The following is a 19,053-nucleotide window of genomic DNA, read 5'->3' on the forward strand; positions in this document are numbered from 1 at the left end:
TTTGCTAGTAGGGGTAAAATGAACATAAGGGCTGAGAATATCTGTGTTGTGCTTTGGAGGTGGTCCTTGCTATGGTATTTGGACTATGCATGATGGAGGTGCAGAAAAGTGGCCAAGATTTTCAAAAGTGATTAGTGCTTTTGGGTGCCCAGCTCGAGCCACCTTCAAGGAGCCTGATTTTCAGAGGGCAGGTGCTTAGTGCTTTACAAAACTCACCTCCTTTAAGGTATCTCAGTTTGAGCCCCCCAAAATTGAGGCACCCAAAAGCACTAATCCCTTTTGAAAACCTTGGTCAGTGAGCTTAAAAATAGTAAACTAAAGTACATTTTAATTTCTTTTAAATATGTAATAAACCAGTTTTTTGTTTTCCTGAGAGATGCAAGGGAGGGTGAGGGAGTGGTAGGGGAACGGTATCTTTTCGTTTGCTCTTTGCTGCTATGTGTTGAACATTTATATTCCAAAGAGGTATTTCTACCTACCCTGTGTGTTTGGGAGGTCCAACAGCTCATTAGATGTTCACAATAGCACCATTGCTCAATAGAAAGGATTTATAGGCAAAGTACCCCCCCCAGGCTATATCTCTGAGAGAAAATGTGGCAAATAGAATCAGAAACTAATTAAACAGACAGCTAAAGCAAGCATAACTTTAAAAAGCTCTAAAACTACCAAAAATGGAAACCTATTCCAGTTATCTGCATTCACAGTGCAGAACAAGTTTGGTAGTATTTAAGATAATTCTCTAGTGCCTGCTATTTTTAGTCCAAGGGTAAGCTTCTGTAAGAGCCTTTCAGCGTTGCATCCCTTTAACCTGGCCTAACAAGCTAAGCCAATAAGCTGTCTGATTTCCGTCTTACATGAGGAAGAGAGATAGCTAAAACAAACCATTTGTGGTGAAAATGTTCAGCCTATCTTGTATTAAGAGCTTTTTTCATATAGATTTTTCAAACATCCCAATATTAAGTGTTGCTTGTCAGAGACCAAAATGTCAAGCTCTGCTGTTTGGAAATTGTAGAAGATGCAAAAGGAGGATTTTATAGACCCACCCTAATGGAAATAAACATTGCTACGTTACCACTGGTGACACTGGATCTTTGCAATTTGAGATATCATTATCAATATATCTGAAAGAAAAGGGAATGTGTTCAGTTTTTCTTTAGGGAAAGAAAGGCAAGCATAAGGGGTCTGAGTCTCTTCTCACTTACACCAGTTCTGAACTGGTTTAAATCTACTGACTTCAATGGAGTTACTTTTGGTTTATACTGTTGTAAGTGGGAGGAGACTCCAGGCTAAGATCATGGTAATTAATTGTAGGACATTGACTTCAGGACCTAGTCGCTCCTTCCTGTCAGAGTAGAAAGCAAGTACAATGCAGCTGTAAAACACTCAGCTGATCATTCTACACTAACTTGCAGTAGGGTGAAGTGGGGGGTTGTGGTGCAAAACATCGTTGCAATATATTCAGTTACAAATATTTCTTTCTTCACCTGAAATGGTATGCTTTTTATTTTTGCATTGATTTGTAAGATAAAATAGTACCTTCCTTTGTCTTCCTCACTGGGTTTACAAAACATGATTTTATTGCTGCCTAAACATGAGTGAGTCCCAGCCACTCCCTGAGCAGCTGAATGCGCAAGAGTTGTTATGAGTATCCTGCCCTTTGTTTGAAATTTATAGTATTAGAGGTCATGCTGCCTTGGTTAATGTAGGCGCTTCAGCCTTCTTTCTCCCAGCTTTCACTTCAGTGGAGCTGTGCATGTGAGTAAGGGCCCTAAATGAAGATGATGTGCTGGATTATGAGGGGCTACGTGGGTGTCCAAAGTGTGGCTTGTAAGCTCTTGTAGCCAGATGTTAACCCCACTTTGAAACAGAGATACAGTTAGCAGAAGGCACAAGTCTCAGTGTATAATGCTCCATCTTGATACAAATTGAGGCCACCTGTTATCAACAAGATGGAGTGTGTGTAGTGACCAGTGGTTTCTAAGGATCACATCTCAGTACTAAATATGAAGGTGAATGCAATTTGCTCCATTTCTTGCAAATTAGGCTCATCCCTCAGGCGCTCCACTCTGTTACTTACTCATGTTGACTTCAGTGAGATTACTCCTAGAGAAAAATGCTACTCAGCATGAGTAGCATATTAGAATATTGCCTAGAGTGAATATGAACTCACTAAGAATTGTGACAAAGTTCCTCCTCTACCTTGGTGGGTCCTGCGCTAATTTGGCAGATTTGCTCCCCTGAGTGATCTTCCCCACAGTCTGGGTCAACTTCTCCTGTGTCTGATCAGGAGTTCGGAGGTTTAGGGGGAACCCGGGCCCTCCCTCTACTCCGGGTTCCAGCCCAGGGCCCTGTGGATTGCAGCTGTCTATAGTGCCTCCTGTAACAGCTGCATGACAGCTACAACTCCCTGGGCTACTTCCCCATGACCTCCTCCAACCTTCTTTATCCTCACCACAGGACCTTCCTCCTGGTGTCTGATAATGCTTGTAGTCCTCAATCCTCCAGTAGCACACCCTCTCCCTCTCAGCTCCTTGCGCCTCTTGCTCCCAGCTCCTCACACGCACTTCCTCTCCTCTGGCTCCCTCCTCCCTGACTGGAGTGAGCTCCTTTTTAAACCCAGGTGCCCTGATTTGCCTGCCTTGACTGGCTGCAGGTGTTCTAATCAGCCTGTCTGCCTTAATTGGTTCTAGCAGGTTCCTGAATACTCTAGTGCAGCCCCTGCTCTGGTCACTCAGGGAACAGAAAACTATTCATCCAGTGACCAGTATATTTGCCCTCTACCAGACTCCTGTACCCCACTGTACTGGGTCTGTCACATATCCCTCCCCCCTGCTCAACACAAGAGGTTGGGCAGCTTGGGATGCCAGACAGTGCACACGTGACAAGCCATCGGCATTACCGTGACGGCTCCCTGCTCTGTGTTGCACACGGAACTGGAAAGGTTGGAGGGATAAGAACCACATTGGTCACTCTTGTGTTCTTCTCCTTGTTCCGCTGCATCCATTGAAGAGGGGCATGGTCGGTCATGAGGACAAATCTGCGCCCGAGCAAGTAGTAGCGCAATGCTTCCATGGCCCATTTTACGGCGAGGCACTCTCTCTCCACCACTGCATATTTTTGTTCCCTCGGAAGGAGTTTCCTACTGAGGTAGAGAATTGGGTGTTCCTCCTCCCCGACCATCTGTGATAGAACGGCCCCCATCCCTACTTCCGATGCATCTGTCTGCAGGATAAATTCCTTGGTGAAATCAGGGGCTATCAATACAGGGTTACTGCAGAGGACAGTCCGTAGGTCTGTCAATGCTTCCTCTGCTGCGTCAGACCATCTCACCAGATCAGGGCCACGGGCTTTCACTAGGTGAAAAAAGGTGAAAAAAGGTCAGGGGGCTTGCCCTTGTGGCAAAGTGGGAGATAAATCGTAGGTAATACCCCACTACACCTAGGAATGCCCGGACTAGTTTCTTGTGACGTGGTCAGGGCCAATTTTGGATGGCCTCCAACTTGTTCACTTGGGGTTTTACCAGACCTTTTCCCACAATGTAGCCAAGATATTTGGCCTCCGTAAACCCTACAGCGCACTTGGCAGGGTTTGCTGTAAGGCCAGCTCGCCTGAAGGTATCAAGGACTGCCTCCACCTTCTCTAGGTGGGTTTCCCAGTCTGGGGTATGAATGATCACATCGTCCAAATAGGCAGCAGCATAACTGTTATGCGGGCGTAATAGCTTGTCCATGAGGCGCTGGAAAGTAGCTGGGGCCCCAGGTAGTCCAAAAGGGAGGACAGTATATTGAAAAAGACCCTCTGGTGTAGAGAACGCAGTCTTTTCCTTTGCGTCTTCTGCAAGGGGAATCTGCCGGTACCCCTTTGTCAAGTCTAGGGTAGTCAAGTACCGGGCATTCCCCAGACGGTCCACTAGCTCATCCATGCGAGGTATGGGGTACACATCGAACTGCGATACTTCGTTTAGTCACCGGAAGTTGTTGCAAAACCTTGTGGTGCCATCAGGTTTGGGCACCAGCACGATTGGGCTGGACCACTGACTGTGGGATTCTTCGATGATCCCCAACTCCAGCATTTTTTTTACTTCTGCTTTTATTTCCTCTCTTTTGGCCGCTGGCACTCAATAGGGCCTCATTATTATTTTGGCCCCAAGGTTCGTGACGATGTGGTGATATGTCTCGGTTGTTCAACCCGGTTTTGTCGAGAACACATCTTGGTTCCGGAAGATCATCTCAGACACCTCATTCTTCTGGTCTGGTGTTAAATTGGGAGACACTCTGACCTGTTTGGCAGGCTTGTTTTCCTGGGTTAGGTCTTTTTGGACAGTTATGCATGCCTCTTATGCATACCAGGGTTTCAGAAGGTTGATGTCATAAATCTGTTCTTGTTTTCGGCGTCCTGGCTGCCGCACCTTGTAGGTTACTTCCCCCCTGGGTTCAACCACCTCATAGGACCCCTGCCATTGGGCCAGAAGCTAGCTTTCTGCTGTGGGTACCAACACCATCACCCGATCCCCTGGTTGGAACTGTCGGACTTTTGCCTGGCGATTGTAATGGGTTCTCTGGGCCTCCTGTGCCTTTTCCAAATGTTCCCGTACAATAGGGGTGACACGGGCTATCCGGTCTCGCATCTGTATTACATGTTCTATTATATTTCTCCCCTCATTGGGTTCCTCTTCCCAAATCTCTTTGGCGATATCTAGTATGCCATGGGGGTGACGCCTGTATAATAACTCAAATGGGGAAAACCCAGCTGAGGCCTGAGGTACCTCTCAGATAGCGAACATAAGGTAGGGCAGTAGGGTGTCCCAATCCTTCCCGTCCCGACTTACCACCTTCCTTATCATAGCCTTGAGGGTTCGGTTAAACCTTTCTACCAATCCATCATTCTGTGGATGGTAGACTGAAGTTCTCGGGGTATGTATATGGAGCAGCGTACAGAGGTCCTTCATTAGCTTTGACATAAATGGGGTTCCTTGGTCTGTTAATATCTCCTTTGGTAGCTCCACTCGGGCAAAGATCCCTACCAGCTCTTTGGCTATCCGTTTAGAGGCTGTGTTCCGCAGGGAGACGGCTTCTGGGTAGCGAGTAGCATAGTCCAAAACAACAGGTATATATTGGTGGCCCCGAGCCGTCTTCTCTAGGGGTCCCACTAGGTCCATGGCTATTCACTCAAAGGGGACCTCTATGATGGGAAGGGGTACTAAAGGTGCCCTCAGGTGGGGACGGGGACTGTGCAGCTGACACTCTGGGCAGGACGCACAGTACCTCCGCACTTCTTCATGTACTCCGGGCCAGAAGAACCGTCGTAGGACTCGTGCCAGGGTCTTCTCTATCCCCAAGTGCCCCCCAAAAAGATGACTGTGAGCAAGACTTAATACAGCGTTCTGGTGTTTTTGAGGTACTAGGATCTGCTGTACCTTCTGTCCCTGTACTGGTGCAACCCGGTATAAGAGATTCTTCTTCATTATGAAGTAGGGTCCTGGTCCCTGGGTTTTCCCTTCCACAGGGACCCCATCTATTTCAGTCACCTCCTTTCTAATGTTGTCGTACCTTGGGTCTTCAACCTGGTCCCGTCCAAAATTTCCTCTTCCGGGGCTAATCTGCCCAAGATCTAGGGGCCCAGTCTCTGTTACCTCTACTGGTTCAGAAGCGTTAGGGTGGGGGTCAGACTCGGGTGCTTCTCCCTCCTGGGTGGCCTCCTTTTCAGCTGCTCGGGTCCGCCTACCTACGAGAGCGACCCTCTGGCTTTGGGTCAGTATTCGGGTTCCCAAGGCCTTAGCTGCCCTCCTTTCCCTTTTCGACTTTCTACCCTGTCTGGGAATGGAAAATAAATCTGGGGATATTTCAGAGAAGACTGGGGGTTGACAGTCTACTGTGGATGCCTCACTAACTTCAGGGTTCCCCTCTTTCTCCAATCCTCCTACTGGGAGTAAGTCTCCAAACCCTGGGAAGTCCCTCCCTATGAGCACCGGGTATAGGACTTTAGGGTCTACACCTGCTGCTACCTCAGTAGTGTTCCCCTGAATCTCAGTTTTTACTGGGATAGTGGGGTAATGGACACATGTTATCCCCTTCCCGTATGCTTAGCCCGCAGCAGCTGACTACACTTCATGAGCTTCCCCGAGACAAGCGTGGTAGCACTCCCCGAATCAACCAGTGCTGTGGTCTCTACCCCATTTAGCTTTACTGGTCTGGTGTACATATGTGGGGTTAGTGAGACCCCCACAAGGTGGATTAGGAAGCATGGGTCCGCCCAGTTCCCCAGGTTACACTGCATCAGCTCCTCAGCATTGGGACACTGTGCAGCTATATGTCCCCACTCCCCGCAGGCATAACATCTGTATGGGGCCTTAGGCATTCCCCGGTCTCTTGGTTTGGGCAGTCTAACATCACGATCCTCTTCTCCCTCAATGCTCCGACTCTTTGTGGCTTCTGGTGGGCCTTCAGTCCCTCTCTTTTTCCACCTATGATCTCCTGCTTGCCCAGTCACCCGAGCTCTAGGGCTTGGTGCTGCTAGTTTAACCCTGGGTGCCTCTTCCTTAACTGGTCGGGTCAGCTCCCTCGCTGTCCTTTGCCTCTCTACCAGTGTGACAACCTCATCATAGGTGGAGGGTTCGTTCTGGCTTACCCAAGCACGAAGGTCTGGCGGTAGCCCCCTCATGTATCGGTCGATAACCAGAACCTCTAGTATCTCTTCCGGACCCCGGGATTCCGTTCGCAACCACTTTCATGCGAGATGGATGAGGTCATACAATGGGACCGCGGGGTTTTGTTTTCCTGGTACTTCCACTCGTGATACCACTGGACCCGCACTGCAGTTGTTACCCCAGATCTGGCCAGGATCTCTGCTTTCAGTTGGGGGTAGTCTGCTACAGCCTCTTCAGGCAGATCATAGTAGGCCTTCTGGGCCTCCCCACACAGTAATGGGGCAAGGATGCCAGACCACTGATCTCGAGGCCAGGCCTCCCGTAGGGCTGTCGTCTCAAAGGCCAGAAGGTATGCCTCTACATCATCCTCCCGCATCATTTTCTACACCCAATGGCTGGCCCGTATGATCTGCGTCCCATCATGGCAGCGGTTCAGCTCTGTAAGGGTCTTTACCTGGTTTACCAGTTCCCGCAACATAGCTCGGTCTTGAGAAGCCTGGTCCATCAGCAGGCGATTAGTCTCTTGCTGCAGCCACACTGCCTCCTGTTGGGCGGCTGCCTGGACACAGGTAGCCTCCTGCTGGGCCGCCGTAGCTTGTATCAATGCCTGCACTAAGTCATCCATTGTGGTGAACCCCCCCCTTTTTTTTTTAAATCACCCTCCTCCTTCTGCCGCGCTGCGCACACCAAATCCCACTGCTAACACCAGTTGTGACAAAGTTCCTCCTCTACCTTGGTGGGTCCTGCGCTTATTTGGCAGATTTGCTCACCTGAGTGATCTTCCCCACAGTCTGGGTCAACTTCTCCTGTGTCTGATCAGGAGTTGGGAGATTTGGGGGAAACCTGGGCCCTCCCTCTACTCCGGGTTCCAGCCCAGGGCCCTGTGGATTTTAGCTGTCTATAGTGCCTCCTGTAACAGCTGTATGACAGCTACAACTCCCTGGGCTACTTCCCCATGGCCTCCTCCAAACACCTTCTTTATCCTCACCACAGGACTTTCCTCCTGGTGTCTGATAACGCTTGTACTCCTCAGTCCTCCAGCAGCACACCCTCTCACTCTCAGCTCCTTGCGCCTCTTGCTCCCAGCTCCTCACACGCACTTCCTCTCCTCTGGCTCCCTCCCCCCTGACTGGAGTGAGCTCCTTTTTAAACCCAGGTGCCCTGATTAGCCTGCCTTGATTGGCTGCAGGTGTTCTAATCAGCCTGTCTGCCTTAATTGGTTCTAGCAGGTTCCTGATTACTCTAGTGCAGCCCCTGCTCTGGTCACTCAGGGAACAGAAAACTACTCATCCAGTGACCAGTATATTTTCCCTCTACCAGACTCCTGTACCACACTGGTCTGGGTCTGTCACAGAATATAGGGTCAGATCCCCAGCTGGTGTAAATCGGTGAAGCTCCGTTAAAGCCAATGGAAAGTAATTGATTTACACCAACTGAGAATCTGATCCCTAATTCTATTTCTTTTGGTTACGTGTAGAAAAAATTAAATAAAAGCCTATGGTACTATTATTTATATATATGTATACATATATTTGTATTATGGTTGCACCTGTGGACCCCAATCATAGATCAATATCCCATTGTGTTAGGCACCACACAAATATGTAACAAAAAGACGGCTCCTTCCTTGAGGAACTTAAAATCTAAAGTTATACAGTACAATATTTTAATGCAAGCCCTTAGAGGTTGCAATCTTTGTTTTTAAAGAGGCAAATAGAAGAATTTTGCACTTCTTTTTCACCATCTCTCATGATATAGTGGCTTGATAAAGCATCGGCATCTCTCAGATCTAAGAAACAGGCAAATATAATCTCTGTTATGTCTTTCATAGTGAGTGGTGGTGGCCAGGAGCATAGCTTTAAAAGGCTATCAGAGAATGAGCAGTATATTTAATTTTGATTAAGAAATGTAAACTTTGAATGCAAGGAATGCAGCCCCTGTGTGATTCATAACATGCACGGCAGCATTAACACTAAATAGCTCTGTCTCTGCCAGACTGGTGGGAGCAAACTAGCAAAGCATTTTACCTGTTATACTGAACCACATTTAATCAACAGTGTCTATAATGACTAATGAGCTTCAGTGTAACTTGAAATCAGAAACCAGCAGACTTACTCCAGACAAACCCCTGTAACAGAGACCCCTTGCTGTGATTGTTCTGTGTAGTTTGCTATTTAAAATCTCCTACCTCCAGTTTATGATTCTATTCACACACACACACAACTGCATTAAAAGAACATTAAAGTCATGGCACATGGTGACAAATCAAGGAAATATATAGTTAAGGGTATTATGAGGTGGCTGAGACAGCTAAGCCAATCCGATTGCTTGACTGGTTGAACATTCTGACACCTCTCTTTAGAGAGATGATGTTGGCTGACTGCACCATTCTGTTGCCGCTTTTTGCAGTGAAGGAGGTCATTTAAATATTGTGTAATGTTTATATTTTGATTTAATACAACTATATAAAATGAGCTGAAAATGGTAAAATGCATTTGTGCTTTGTGCTACATTAGTACTTGCACCTGACAGTATTACTTTTACTATTAGTGTCCTCACATTCTGAATTAGAGCTTCATTGTATGATCTTTTTTGGTTTCATTCAAGTGATGATGCCATAAGGCAGGTACAAATAGAGGAAACTGTAGGCCCAACCAAAGCCCCTGAAGAGATTTGTAAAGGAAATACACCATTGTGACTAGGTATCAAAAGACTTGCTGGGCAAATTCCCTCTTCATACCTGAATGCAGCACCCGTTAGTGACAAGCCTGTTTAACTTCACAAGAATTGTGCACACATATCTAAGGACAGAATTTGTCCCACTGCCTATGATGTGTTTCCCTTGGTCATTTTTGGGTTTAGTCTTATGAAAGCATTTTCTGTTGTGTCTGCATCAAGTCACTTAAAGCCAGCCCACGAATATAGAAAATGTGTGGTGTGTTGCTATCCATCCAACTGGATCACAATAAAAAGTTTATGGGAAGCCCAGTTGTTTTAACAATATGCTTATCCATTCACGCTACAGGTTTAAGAGAAACCTAGATATATCTATTCCTGTGTGAGCAGGACTAAAATCTGTCTGTTTGAAATACCTGTTCAATAGACCCGTTTGCATAAATTTGATGAAGCTGAACCCACTGACCAGTTAAAGCATTCTAAAAAGTAGTTAATAAATAAGACACTTTAAAAATTCTAATTTCTTGGTCAAAATAAATTGTTTTTTTAAACAAAAGGCATCAAATCAAAGTGTCTCTCATATTTTGATCTTTACAAAGAAGCTAAAAGGCATTAGAAACCATTTTTAAATGCCTCTGACAACAAAAAAAGGCTCCACATATTTGAACCAAAATTAAAAAAAAATAAAACTTCTTCCTCATCTGGGAACCTGTGTACTGTGTGTAATTTCACCCCGAAAGGAATTTATTTTTATATAGAGTCGTAAATCTCCAGGAAGAGATGGGGGTTTTGATGGAAGTCCTGACATAGCCTTAATTATTGTGAATATAGCAAATGTGACATGACAATAATGAGATGATTATGTTGCAGAAGAAGGGTATATAATGCCACAATAGCACATTTTTATGGAGACGTCTGGCATTACCAACAAGAAGAAGGATTGGCATAGATTAAATATGTGAAATAATCAATGTAAAATAGAGTGAAGTGGTGTTCTTTTCCCCTTAACATACTGCCTAACAGGCAGATATATGGAGCAAAGCATGTGTTGTGGGTGAGCATTTAAAAATTCCTTGCAACTGCACACAGAGTTTAGGATAGGCGTGCACCACACTTCAAATAAATAAAGAAATGTGAAAAAACAGACAGTGTTGGAGTATTTGGGCTGAAATGTTGTTGGCACTTTCAGCAGTAAACGAGTAAGGGGGAAGAGTCCCATACACCTCTTCGATCTTATTACTGTCTTTATCCTTCCTCTTTGCTTCCCCCTTTTTTTCAATTTAAGATCCTTGGGTCAGGGCCTATGGCTTTGAAGCACCTGGAACATTGTTAGGCATTCAGGACCATGTCACTCTTATGAATTACTGGCTGTGGGTGGGGGGAGCCATGATGCTGTGGGGAAGGAAGCATGCATGGTAGGCACCACATGCCTCCACAGAGAAAGTTGCTAAGCTGTAAGCATGGATGTTGGCCTGGGTAACTTCAGATACTCTCCATTAGCGTGAACTACCCTTTTGCCTCTTGCAGTTTTAGATACTTCTCACAGGCCTGGCTATTCTCCTAGTTTCACCACCTTCATCGGCGTTCCCAAATTCTCTCAGCTGTGGTACCCCCTTGCTCAGCTCCCTCCTTCATCAACACCCCATGCTGACCCAGACCCCACTTCCTTCATTCACAGATTCACTATGCTGCATGCTACACTCACTCACATTAATACAGGCTGCCAGCCCCTCCTCCGAAATAAGGAAAACTTCCATCCTGTCCCTCTCCCCTTTCCTCTACCACTCCTGATTAGATTTATCTCCTTCCATGAGCCCCTGCCATTGTCTTCCATTCTCTCTCTGCCAAGGAGAGGTGGGCAGAGCCTTGCATTTGAATGGCAGGGCTCTCATGCACCACAAGGGGAGATGCTGCGGACATTCCTAGTTTCCGCTTGGATTGCAATTCCACATTTCTGGCCATGGACTTCACAGACCTTTTGCCATGAGAGGTCATAATGTAGCTCTTGCGTGTTGTATTTCTTGTCTCCGCAGAGCAGGAGATAGTTCCGCTAGGTTCTCAACACTGTGAAATGCAGTTAATATGTTAATGATAAGATATCTGGTAATGCTTTTATAGTGTCAAGTTCTTTACAAGTTTAAACATCCCTCTGGTGAGCCCAGACCAGTACAAAACATAGGTAATGCATTTATTTAGTAATCAGCAAATTACCTTATGTAGTCAGTAAATGTTGAAGCCTGAACTGCTGATAAGATCATTTGCTTTCAGGTGTTTTCTCAATATTGTGCTCAGCATCGAGTATAAATTGAATAGAGTGACCTTTTGATACTGAGTCAAATTGACTGCATTTCCAAAGATTCTGTGGTTTCAATTACCATAAATTTTTGATATTGGGTCCACAGCCACTGCATTGGCTCTAGCATAACAATATCTTATCATTGGTCCTGTTAACACAGTCAGCAGAATTATAGCTTGTTCTCTGTGTTTTTGTTGTAGGTTTGTTGTGTCTTCTGTTTTGTTGTTTGGTTTTTTGTTGCTCAGAAATCGAAGCTTACTGTCAGGTAGAGGAAAGATATTCAGTTTATACAAATGAAATCTAATCATTAAGTGGCTTGCAAAATGTGAATGATTTTTGGTCAAAAGATGTAAAATGTGTCACAGGTTGCTAGCTGGGATCCTGAGTTTGTGAGATGGATAAGTCAATTAGTAGCTCCTCAGTTTGTTAGAAACTTAATTGTCAGTCTGTAATGGAAACTTCTGAACTGCAACAACTCATTAGAAGTAATAAAACGTGTCTTTTTGTAGAAGAATATTTAGAGGACTTGTTTAAAATGCCATATTTGTGTATAGTATAAAAGCTGAACTTTACACCTGGAAAGAAGTTTCAGATTAAGGGGAAGTGAGGAAAGATTCTATCTGATATAGCCTGTACCTGTGGTTTTCAGCTGACATCTGTTGCCTAAATAGGAGAGATTTCGTAATGCTTTTACAAGTCAGGTTCATTACTAGTTTAAGCATTTCTCTGGTGAACTCCAGATAGTACAGAATGAATATCTGTATGTACAGCTAATACTTGACTACCTGATTGGCATGTGCACAGATCACGGGTTTTTTGCATACAACTTGGCTCTGAAAAATTACAGGCACAATTTAAGAGCCTGAGTAAAGATCCCTTTGAAAATATGTTACTTTCTCTTCAGTTGTGCATAGTGCATTACTATTTCTTGTGGCCAGCAGTAAAGTGCTATAATGCACTATATCTTCCTATCAGAAAGAAGAGAGGTTGGGAGAAGATACTAAAAATGGATGCAGGGATTATTTGGGAGGTTGCAGATAACGTGCTGGCTGTATGAATATTTATTTATTTATTTAGTACTATTACTGTTGATTTGCTAAATACTGCCTCTCTGTTCAACGCCGTTAGAGAAGAAATGAAAATGGCCCTTGTCCTGAGGAGTGTACAGTTTAAAAGACAAAGGCGGAGAACATGATGCACTGAATAGCTGACCTGCTCACTTTTTGTTGGCAAAGCAGAAGTACTCTAAATGAGTACTAGATATCCCCTACACACCTCTGAGCAGAGGTGATGCATGGGACGGGCATGCAGGGTCACATGTGTGGTCCCCTTCCCCCCCAGATTTGCTGCTTGGCTTGTACAGTTGTGAAGATTAAGGGTAAATTTTCCAAAAACGCCTCTTAGGTGCCTAAATCCCATTGAAAGTCATTAATGTGCTCTGAGGTCAGTTGTGTGTTTGACATGTGTAGAGCACCGTGAGATTCTCAGCGGGCAGATGCTATAGAAAAAAAAATTAATTATTATATTATTATTTAGTAATAGTGCTACTGTACTCCTAATCTCTCAGGCCACCAAACAGCTGTAAGAAATGAGTTGATGTGTTGAAATGACAGTTCCCAGTGGCTCTAGGTTTGCTGCTACCAGATGCAAACTATCCTTACCAGCCTTCTTTACCCACACAAATAGTTATCTTATATTTCCCTGCCGCTAGTTTCCCCCGACTTTATTCTGCCAGGCTGGTGGAGCTGGCTGTCCCGGTGATTAGGAGTTTTTTCTATGACACATTTGTTACTTGTTGGCAGTCTCATTATAGAGACCACAGACTCAGTGAGACAGGAGTCTGAGCTCCCCCTTTATTCCTGGAGATGGCTCCTCCAGGAGAGATACATAGGTGGTGTGGTGTGGTTGCACTTTCTTCTTCCTGAAAAGAGGATCCTAGTCTCCATGGATGTCATCAGCAGTGATATCATCAGACTAAATTTAAAAACAGCTGCCATCGCCACCATCCCCACATCACAAGTCCCTAAATACACAGGGGGCCAGAGTCCCAGCTAGTGTAAATCTGTATCGCTCTGTTGTAGTTGGTAACACTATGCAGATTTATACAACATGAGGATCTAGCCCATCATTTTAAAGATTTTTTTCCCAGTGCTAATAGTAACTCCATCACATTATCCTTTGGTTCTTTTTCTATCATAGTATGTGAGGCTTGATCTTATTGTAGTCAATAATAATCATACCTACCTCTTCCGTAGCACTTCTCATTCATACACATCAAAATGCTTCGACCTCAGAAACTAAAATCAGCTAATGAATGATGACGGTGCCCCAAAGTTTTCTTCAGACTGATCATTTGAATGATGAGAAGGGGCTTGATTTTTGCCCACCTAGAGTCATATTGGAAGATTAAGGGCTTAATTGTGACATTAATCCACAGCCATGAGTTGGGAGCAGTGGGGAGTTGCAATGCCCCGGCAGACAGTCCCGGATTCAACTGGTGTAAATTGTCATAATGTAGCTATGGGGTGCAGCAGGTACATATCTTTGTGGCTAAAAAACTCTGCTCCCAATGTGCCTCTTTCCATGGGAAGCCATTAACCAAGGACAGTCCTTAACCTCAGAGATGTGGAAGGACTGCCGCTGTGAGTGGCTGTTACACAGGCGGTGTAAGTTGGAGAAGACTCCATGCTTCTTGGCTCCCCCATTGTGATGCACACCTCTAGGGGCCAGACATGTTCTGGTCCTAATCTGTTTTTATCAAATGATCTTTTAGCAAAACATCAAGCATGTGTGACAAAGTGGGAAAGCAGCACATAACTGTCCTGGTAGCAAATGCATTTAAAAAGTCACAGTAATCAGCAGGATCCAGTCATTCCAATGTGTTTTCACAAAGTCCCTATTTGCATGTATTTGTAAATCCTCCCACTCCGTCTTCCATGCAGACGTCCATTCAGGTAATTCTTGGCAGTTATCTGTTTCTTATTTAGATGGAAGCCAGTACAAATTTAGTGTCACCGTGTTTGGAATTTATGGGCACAATTCACTGATCTGCTGAGTGCCTCCTGTGATGTGCTGAACATCCTCAGTTCCCACTGACCTCAATGGGAGCTAGGGGCGCTCAGTGCCTTGCAGACAATACTGAGCAGCTCACAGGTTCAGGCTCTGTGAGATTAGAAGGCTGGATGCCCGTATGGAAAATGACCCTCATAAGTGGCAACACTAAAATGGTGGAATTTACTGCATTTAGCTGTTGCATAGCTTCTCCCTACTGCTGTCAACACTAAGACTCAGGCTGTGATAGTGAACCAGAGTTGCCACTTTAGTGATTATTACTCAGCCGTTCATCTGCTATACCATCTCACTCTCCCCAATTCCCCCACAGCCCAGTTCCTGCTGTATCTAATAAATATATTCCTATATAAACACTAATTTAGGACAATTAGGAACAATAGCACAGTTAAAGCTTTTAAAGGTTATCTTGCAATGTCATTTTACTGACTAATGTGTTCCTGCTGCCATGTCGTTTGTGAACAGACATGTGTTAGCCAGCTAGTGTGCTTCATCTGTGGTGACTTTGATTTATTTGCTCTGTAAATTGGGACTGAAGCAATAATGGAAAGTGACATTAATTGTTTAACAGAGTCCTCTTTGTCACATCCTTTGCTTTCTCTAGGGTGTTTGATTGTTGAAACTTGTACAAAACTAATTGAAATTGCTATGATGAGGAGCAGTGTCCACTCAACTTTCTGTTCTTGAATGTCAGTGCACTTGAATGTCTGTTTAAAGCACAAACGCAAAGCAGCTAACAGCAAATATCAGGGTTTCTCCAAGCATTATATTATTGAAGGAGGCATTCCAGGTCAGAAATAGTAACACTTAGGGCTCTGCTGTGGGTTTGGTAGGTTGTTGTGCACAGAGGGGAGGTGGGAAGTGGGTGAAGGTGCACCATACCAGCAAAATGTCCAGGCATTCTCCTTGCAGAGCTAGTGGTCAACTGGGCAGAATGCCTCTGGGGCCCCTTGGGGCAATGTGCTTAGGAGTGGCTTTTACACCTTCTTTTCGGACTTTAAAATGTAGTCTGCCTCCTACAGAATGTCTGCTATAAATTTCTATTCATAGATTTAAATATTCAATTAAAAGGGTATTAGTCTATTAGGTTGTATAGAGTTGTTATGGAAAAAGGCTGCCTTATATACCAGCATTTGGACTTTAATTTTGCTTGTTTATTTCAACAATGCAACTGAGACAACCCAAGTTAGAGGAAGATTCTCTTTAAAAAATTGGCTTCCATCTCTTCTCCTCACCCCCTTCACCTCAAAACACAACTGTGATAAACTGGTGAATTATGCTTATAGTTCTTCCCATGATTCTGCTGTTTTGCTTAAGATGTGGTCATTTATGTTGTTATGCTGGGAATCACTAGATGGCACTGTTAAATGTAGATTTGCAAGTTCTTTTTCTCAGAGTGGGAGCATTGTTCAGTCTTTGAATAAACACTTGTCTTGTTAGTTTCGTGATATCGTTTCTTTTTGAGGAGCAGTTGCAAGCAATAAGAGAGTTTTCTCACTGCTTTAATTTTTCTAACTAGAGTAGAGTCTTAGGTCAGATCTGCTCTCTCAAAACGGCATCAGTATTTTCTCTGAGCTTCCTGAAAGAGGGAATTGCCTCAGTGCTATTTGACCACCTCTGTTCAAAGATTGGTGCATTTAGTGTGAATAGAAAAGTTACACTAAGAAAATACCTAGACTCCACATCACTGATTTCTCTTCCAACACTTAACTGGCAAGACCCCAGTGTTTGCTAGTAGTTGGCTGAGGGATGACAATATTTTGTTGTTAGATTATTCAATTTACAGTCTCTACAGAGAAACATATTTTTAAGGTCTCGTTGGTATTTTATCTTGCAATCTTTGTCCATTCCTTGATCTTCTAAACTGTGAGAACTTTAAAAAATGTTTACTCAAATTTCTCTGACAAGGTGTGTGTTGGGGGCTGGCCCAATTTCCATTAATGTCAATGGATAGACTACCATTGGCTTCAATGAGATTTGGATTAGGCCTCTGAATTCAATGGGCGTCTTTTCATTGACTTTAATGGGAGTGAGATCAGAGTCCAAATAATAAATAATTGATATGACAAATCTCCCTAAAATTAATATATAACGTTTTTATTTTCTGGGAAACCTTGTTTTCCAAATACACTATTGGATTGATTGATAGATAGATAATTGAGAATGTATTGCATTAAAATATAAGGAATTTAAATTTATTTGATTTGACACAAACAAGTCCTGTTACGGAAATAAGATATCTAATATAAATTCACATTACCTCCACATCTGATGAGGAATTAATCTACTTTTTATAATTGCAGACTGAATTACATAAATGTATACAATAGTTTCATTGAGCACTCTAACTACATAACTGGGAAGTACAACTTCAAAGGCAACGTGCATAATACATTTATTTTAAAAGAACCCAAAGAGTCTATCAATAATGTGAGCGCTGACTGAGAACAGAAACGTGTGTATTTGTTTTTGGAGCAAGAATTTTTAGAAGGAGGTGAGGGGTGACACAAGATTGCATACATGATCAAGACTTGCCTAATTTCTCAACTAATGCATTTTGGTGTTCTGATTAGCTGTCTTATTCTGTGACTCTTGTAATTTTGTCAGGTCAATTAACTGGAGTTCAGTGCTAGACAGAGAGAAAGAAAGAGACAGCCTGGGCAGTGCTAGCTTCATTAGATGTCAGTAGCTTAGGTGCATTCTGTAATACAATTTGTGCATGATAATTTAACCATAGTTGTTAACATTGGATTAAAAAAAATCATCTCAGGAAGAAAGTAAATTGGAATAATACACTGCAATTGCAAAGAGATTTCTCCCGCCAAATGCGGAAATGGATAATTTCATTGCCAAAAATTACATTTTATGAGACTCAATTGCAGGTTGCTATTGCAAAGACAAGTTTTAGACAAAGTTTTTACTTTTCATATAGCGATTCACCATTTTATTTCTCCTGTCTCTCTTACATCTGTCTGTCTCTCTCTGTCTCTTTTTTTGTCATACAGAAGATAGATGAAGAGAATGAAGCAAACTTGCTAGCAGTTCTCACTGAGACACTGGACAGTATCCCTGTGGATGAGGATGGATTGCCTTCATTTGATGCACTGACAGATGGAGATGTGACCAATGAAAATGATGCTAGCCCTTCACCAATGCCCGACGGCACCCCTCCGACTCAGGAGGCAGAAGAGCCGTCTCTAGTAAGAACCCTTCCTACTGTTTAACAGGAATTGGATGTGCCTCTGGCTACCCGCTGCATGGGTATGATGTAGTCACAGTAAGGTTTGGACTTTTCATTTAGACTGAAACCAAAGGAAAATCAAGTCAAATACTAAAACTTGCAGAGGGGGCAGGGGGGCAAATCCCAGGATAAATATTAAGAACTTCTATTGAAAAAATGTGTTGAAGAGAGAAGTTTTAATTTGAGATTCTTGTTTTAGAGACTGACACTTTTGGTTATTATTGCATTCACATGAGTAACAGTAATGTTTTTAATTCACATTTCCTTTCTTGGGGCTCTGTTTGTATGTATAGACTTCACTTCTGATAATGTGTAAAGAGATCCCTGTTAATGCTGGCTGGATTTGACACTAGCTGACATGCCTTTAACAATGACTTGACTAGTAAGCACCAACATAGTGCTAATAGGGGTGGGGTGTCAAAGGAAGATTCTCTGTCTTTAGCTTTCTTCCCTTCTGCAAACAGTAGCATCACATCCGCTTCCCATGCATCCTGCTGTTGTGCAAGTTGCATAACCTCACAGATAGTTAATTTTTAATATATCTCACTCTAAGGATACATCTGCGCTGCATTTGGAGGTGTGACTGCAGCACAGGTTGGCATAGCCATGCTAGCTATTTTGCTAGCATGGCTAATAATAGCAGTGAAGTTGCATCAGCTTGGGCTTCAGTGTGAGCAAGCAGTGCAAGTATGTTTCTAGGACCCCCGGTGCCCTTGTACAGCCTGAGATGAAGCCCATGCTGCCATGACTTCATTGCTATTTTTAGCCATACTAACTAGATTAAAGCAATCATGGGTCTGCTTCATGTGGACATATCCTTATGAACCCAATGTCAATGGACTTGTAGTGCAAACCCATTACTTTTGCTTTACAAAAGCAATTTTGAGTCCTGACTCCTGATCTTGCTTTTGTTGAAGTCATTTTATTATTGACTGCTATAGGAGCAGGATCGGGACCTTAATTTTAATATTTCACATGTCTGTTAAGGTGACTTTTCTTCTGGATAGAACATAAATGTTCTACTGTTGGCATGGATCACTGAGGAGATTCTCTTTTGCCTTGCCTTGCAGAAAACCAAGGCAGTCGTAATTTCTTCCTGCACTGCAGTATACTGTAGTACAGGAA

General features: G+C 43.7%; 1 protein-coding gene across 3 annotated transcripts in view; it reads left to right on the top strand.

The window, feature by feature from the left end:
• The window catches only part of PPARGC1A (PPARG coactivator 1 alpha), a 78,669-nt gene that overhangs the window by 24,002 nt on the left and 35,614 nt on the right, over positions 1–19,053 (top strand). For 2 of the 3 annotated variants that reach the window (XM_045019418.1, XM_045019419.1), the window contains exon 3: positions 17,693–17,887. In XM_045019418.1, coding sequence (XP_044875353.1) covers positions 17,693–17,887 — 195 coding nt within the window. Of the gene's footprint in view, positions 1–17,692; positions 17,949–19,053 lie in introns of those variants that run through there. The other variant, XM_045019420.1, reaches the window with a different exon arrangement.

This window comes from Mauremys mutica, chromosome 5 (genome assembly GCF_020497125.1).
Source record: "Mauremys mutica isolate MM-2020 ecotype Southern chromosome 5, ASM2049712v1, whole genome shotgun sequence".
Classification (NCBI taxonomy): domain Eukaryota; kingdom Metazoa; phylum Chordata; order Testudines; family Geoemydidae; genus Mauremys; species Mauremys mutica.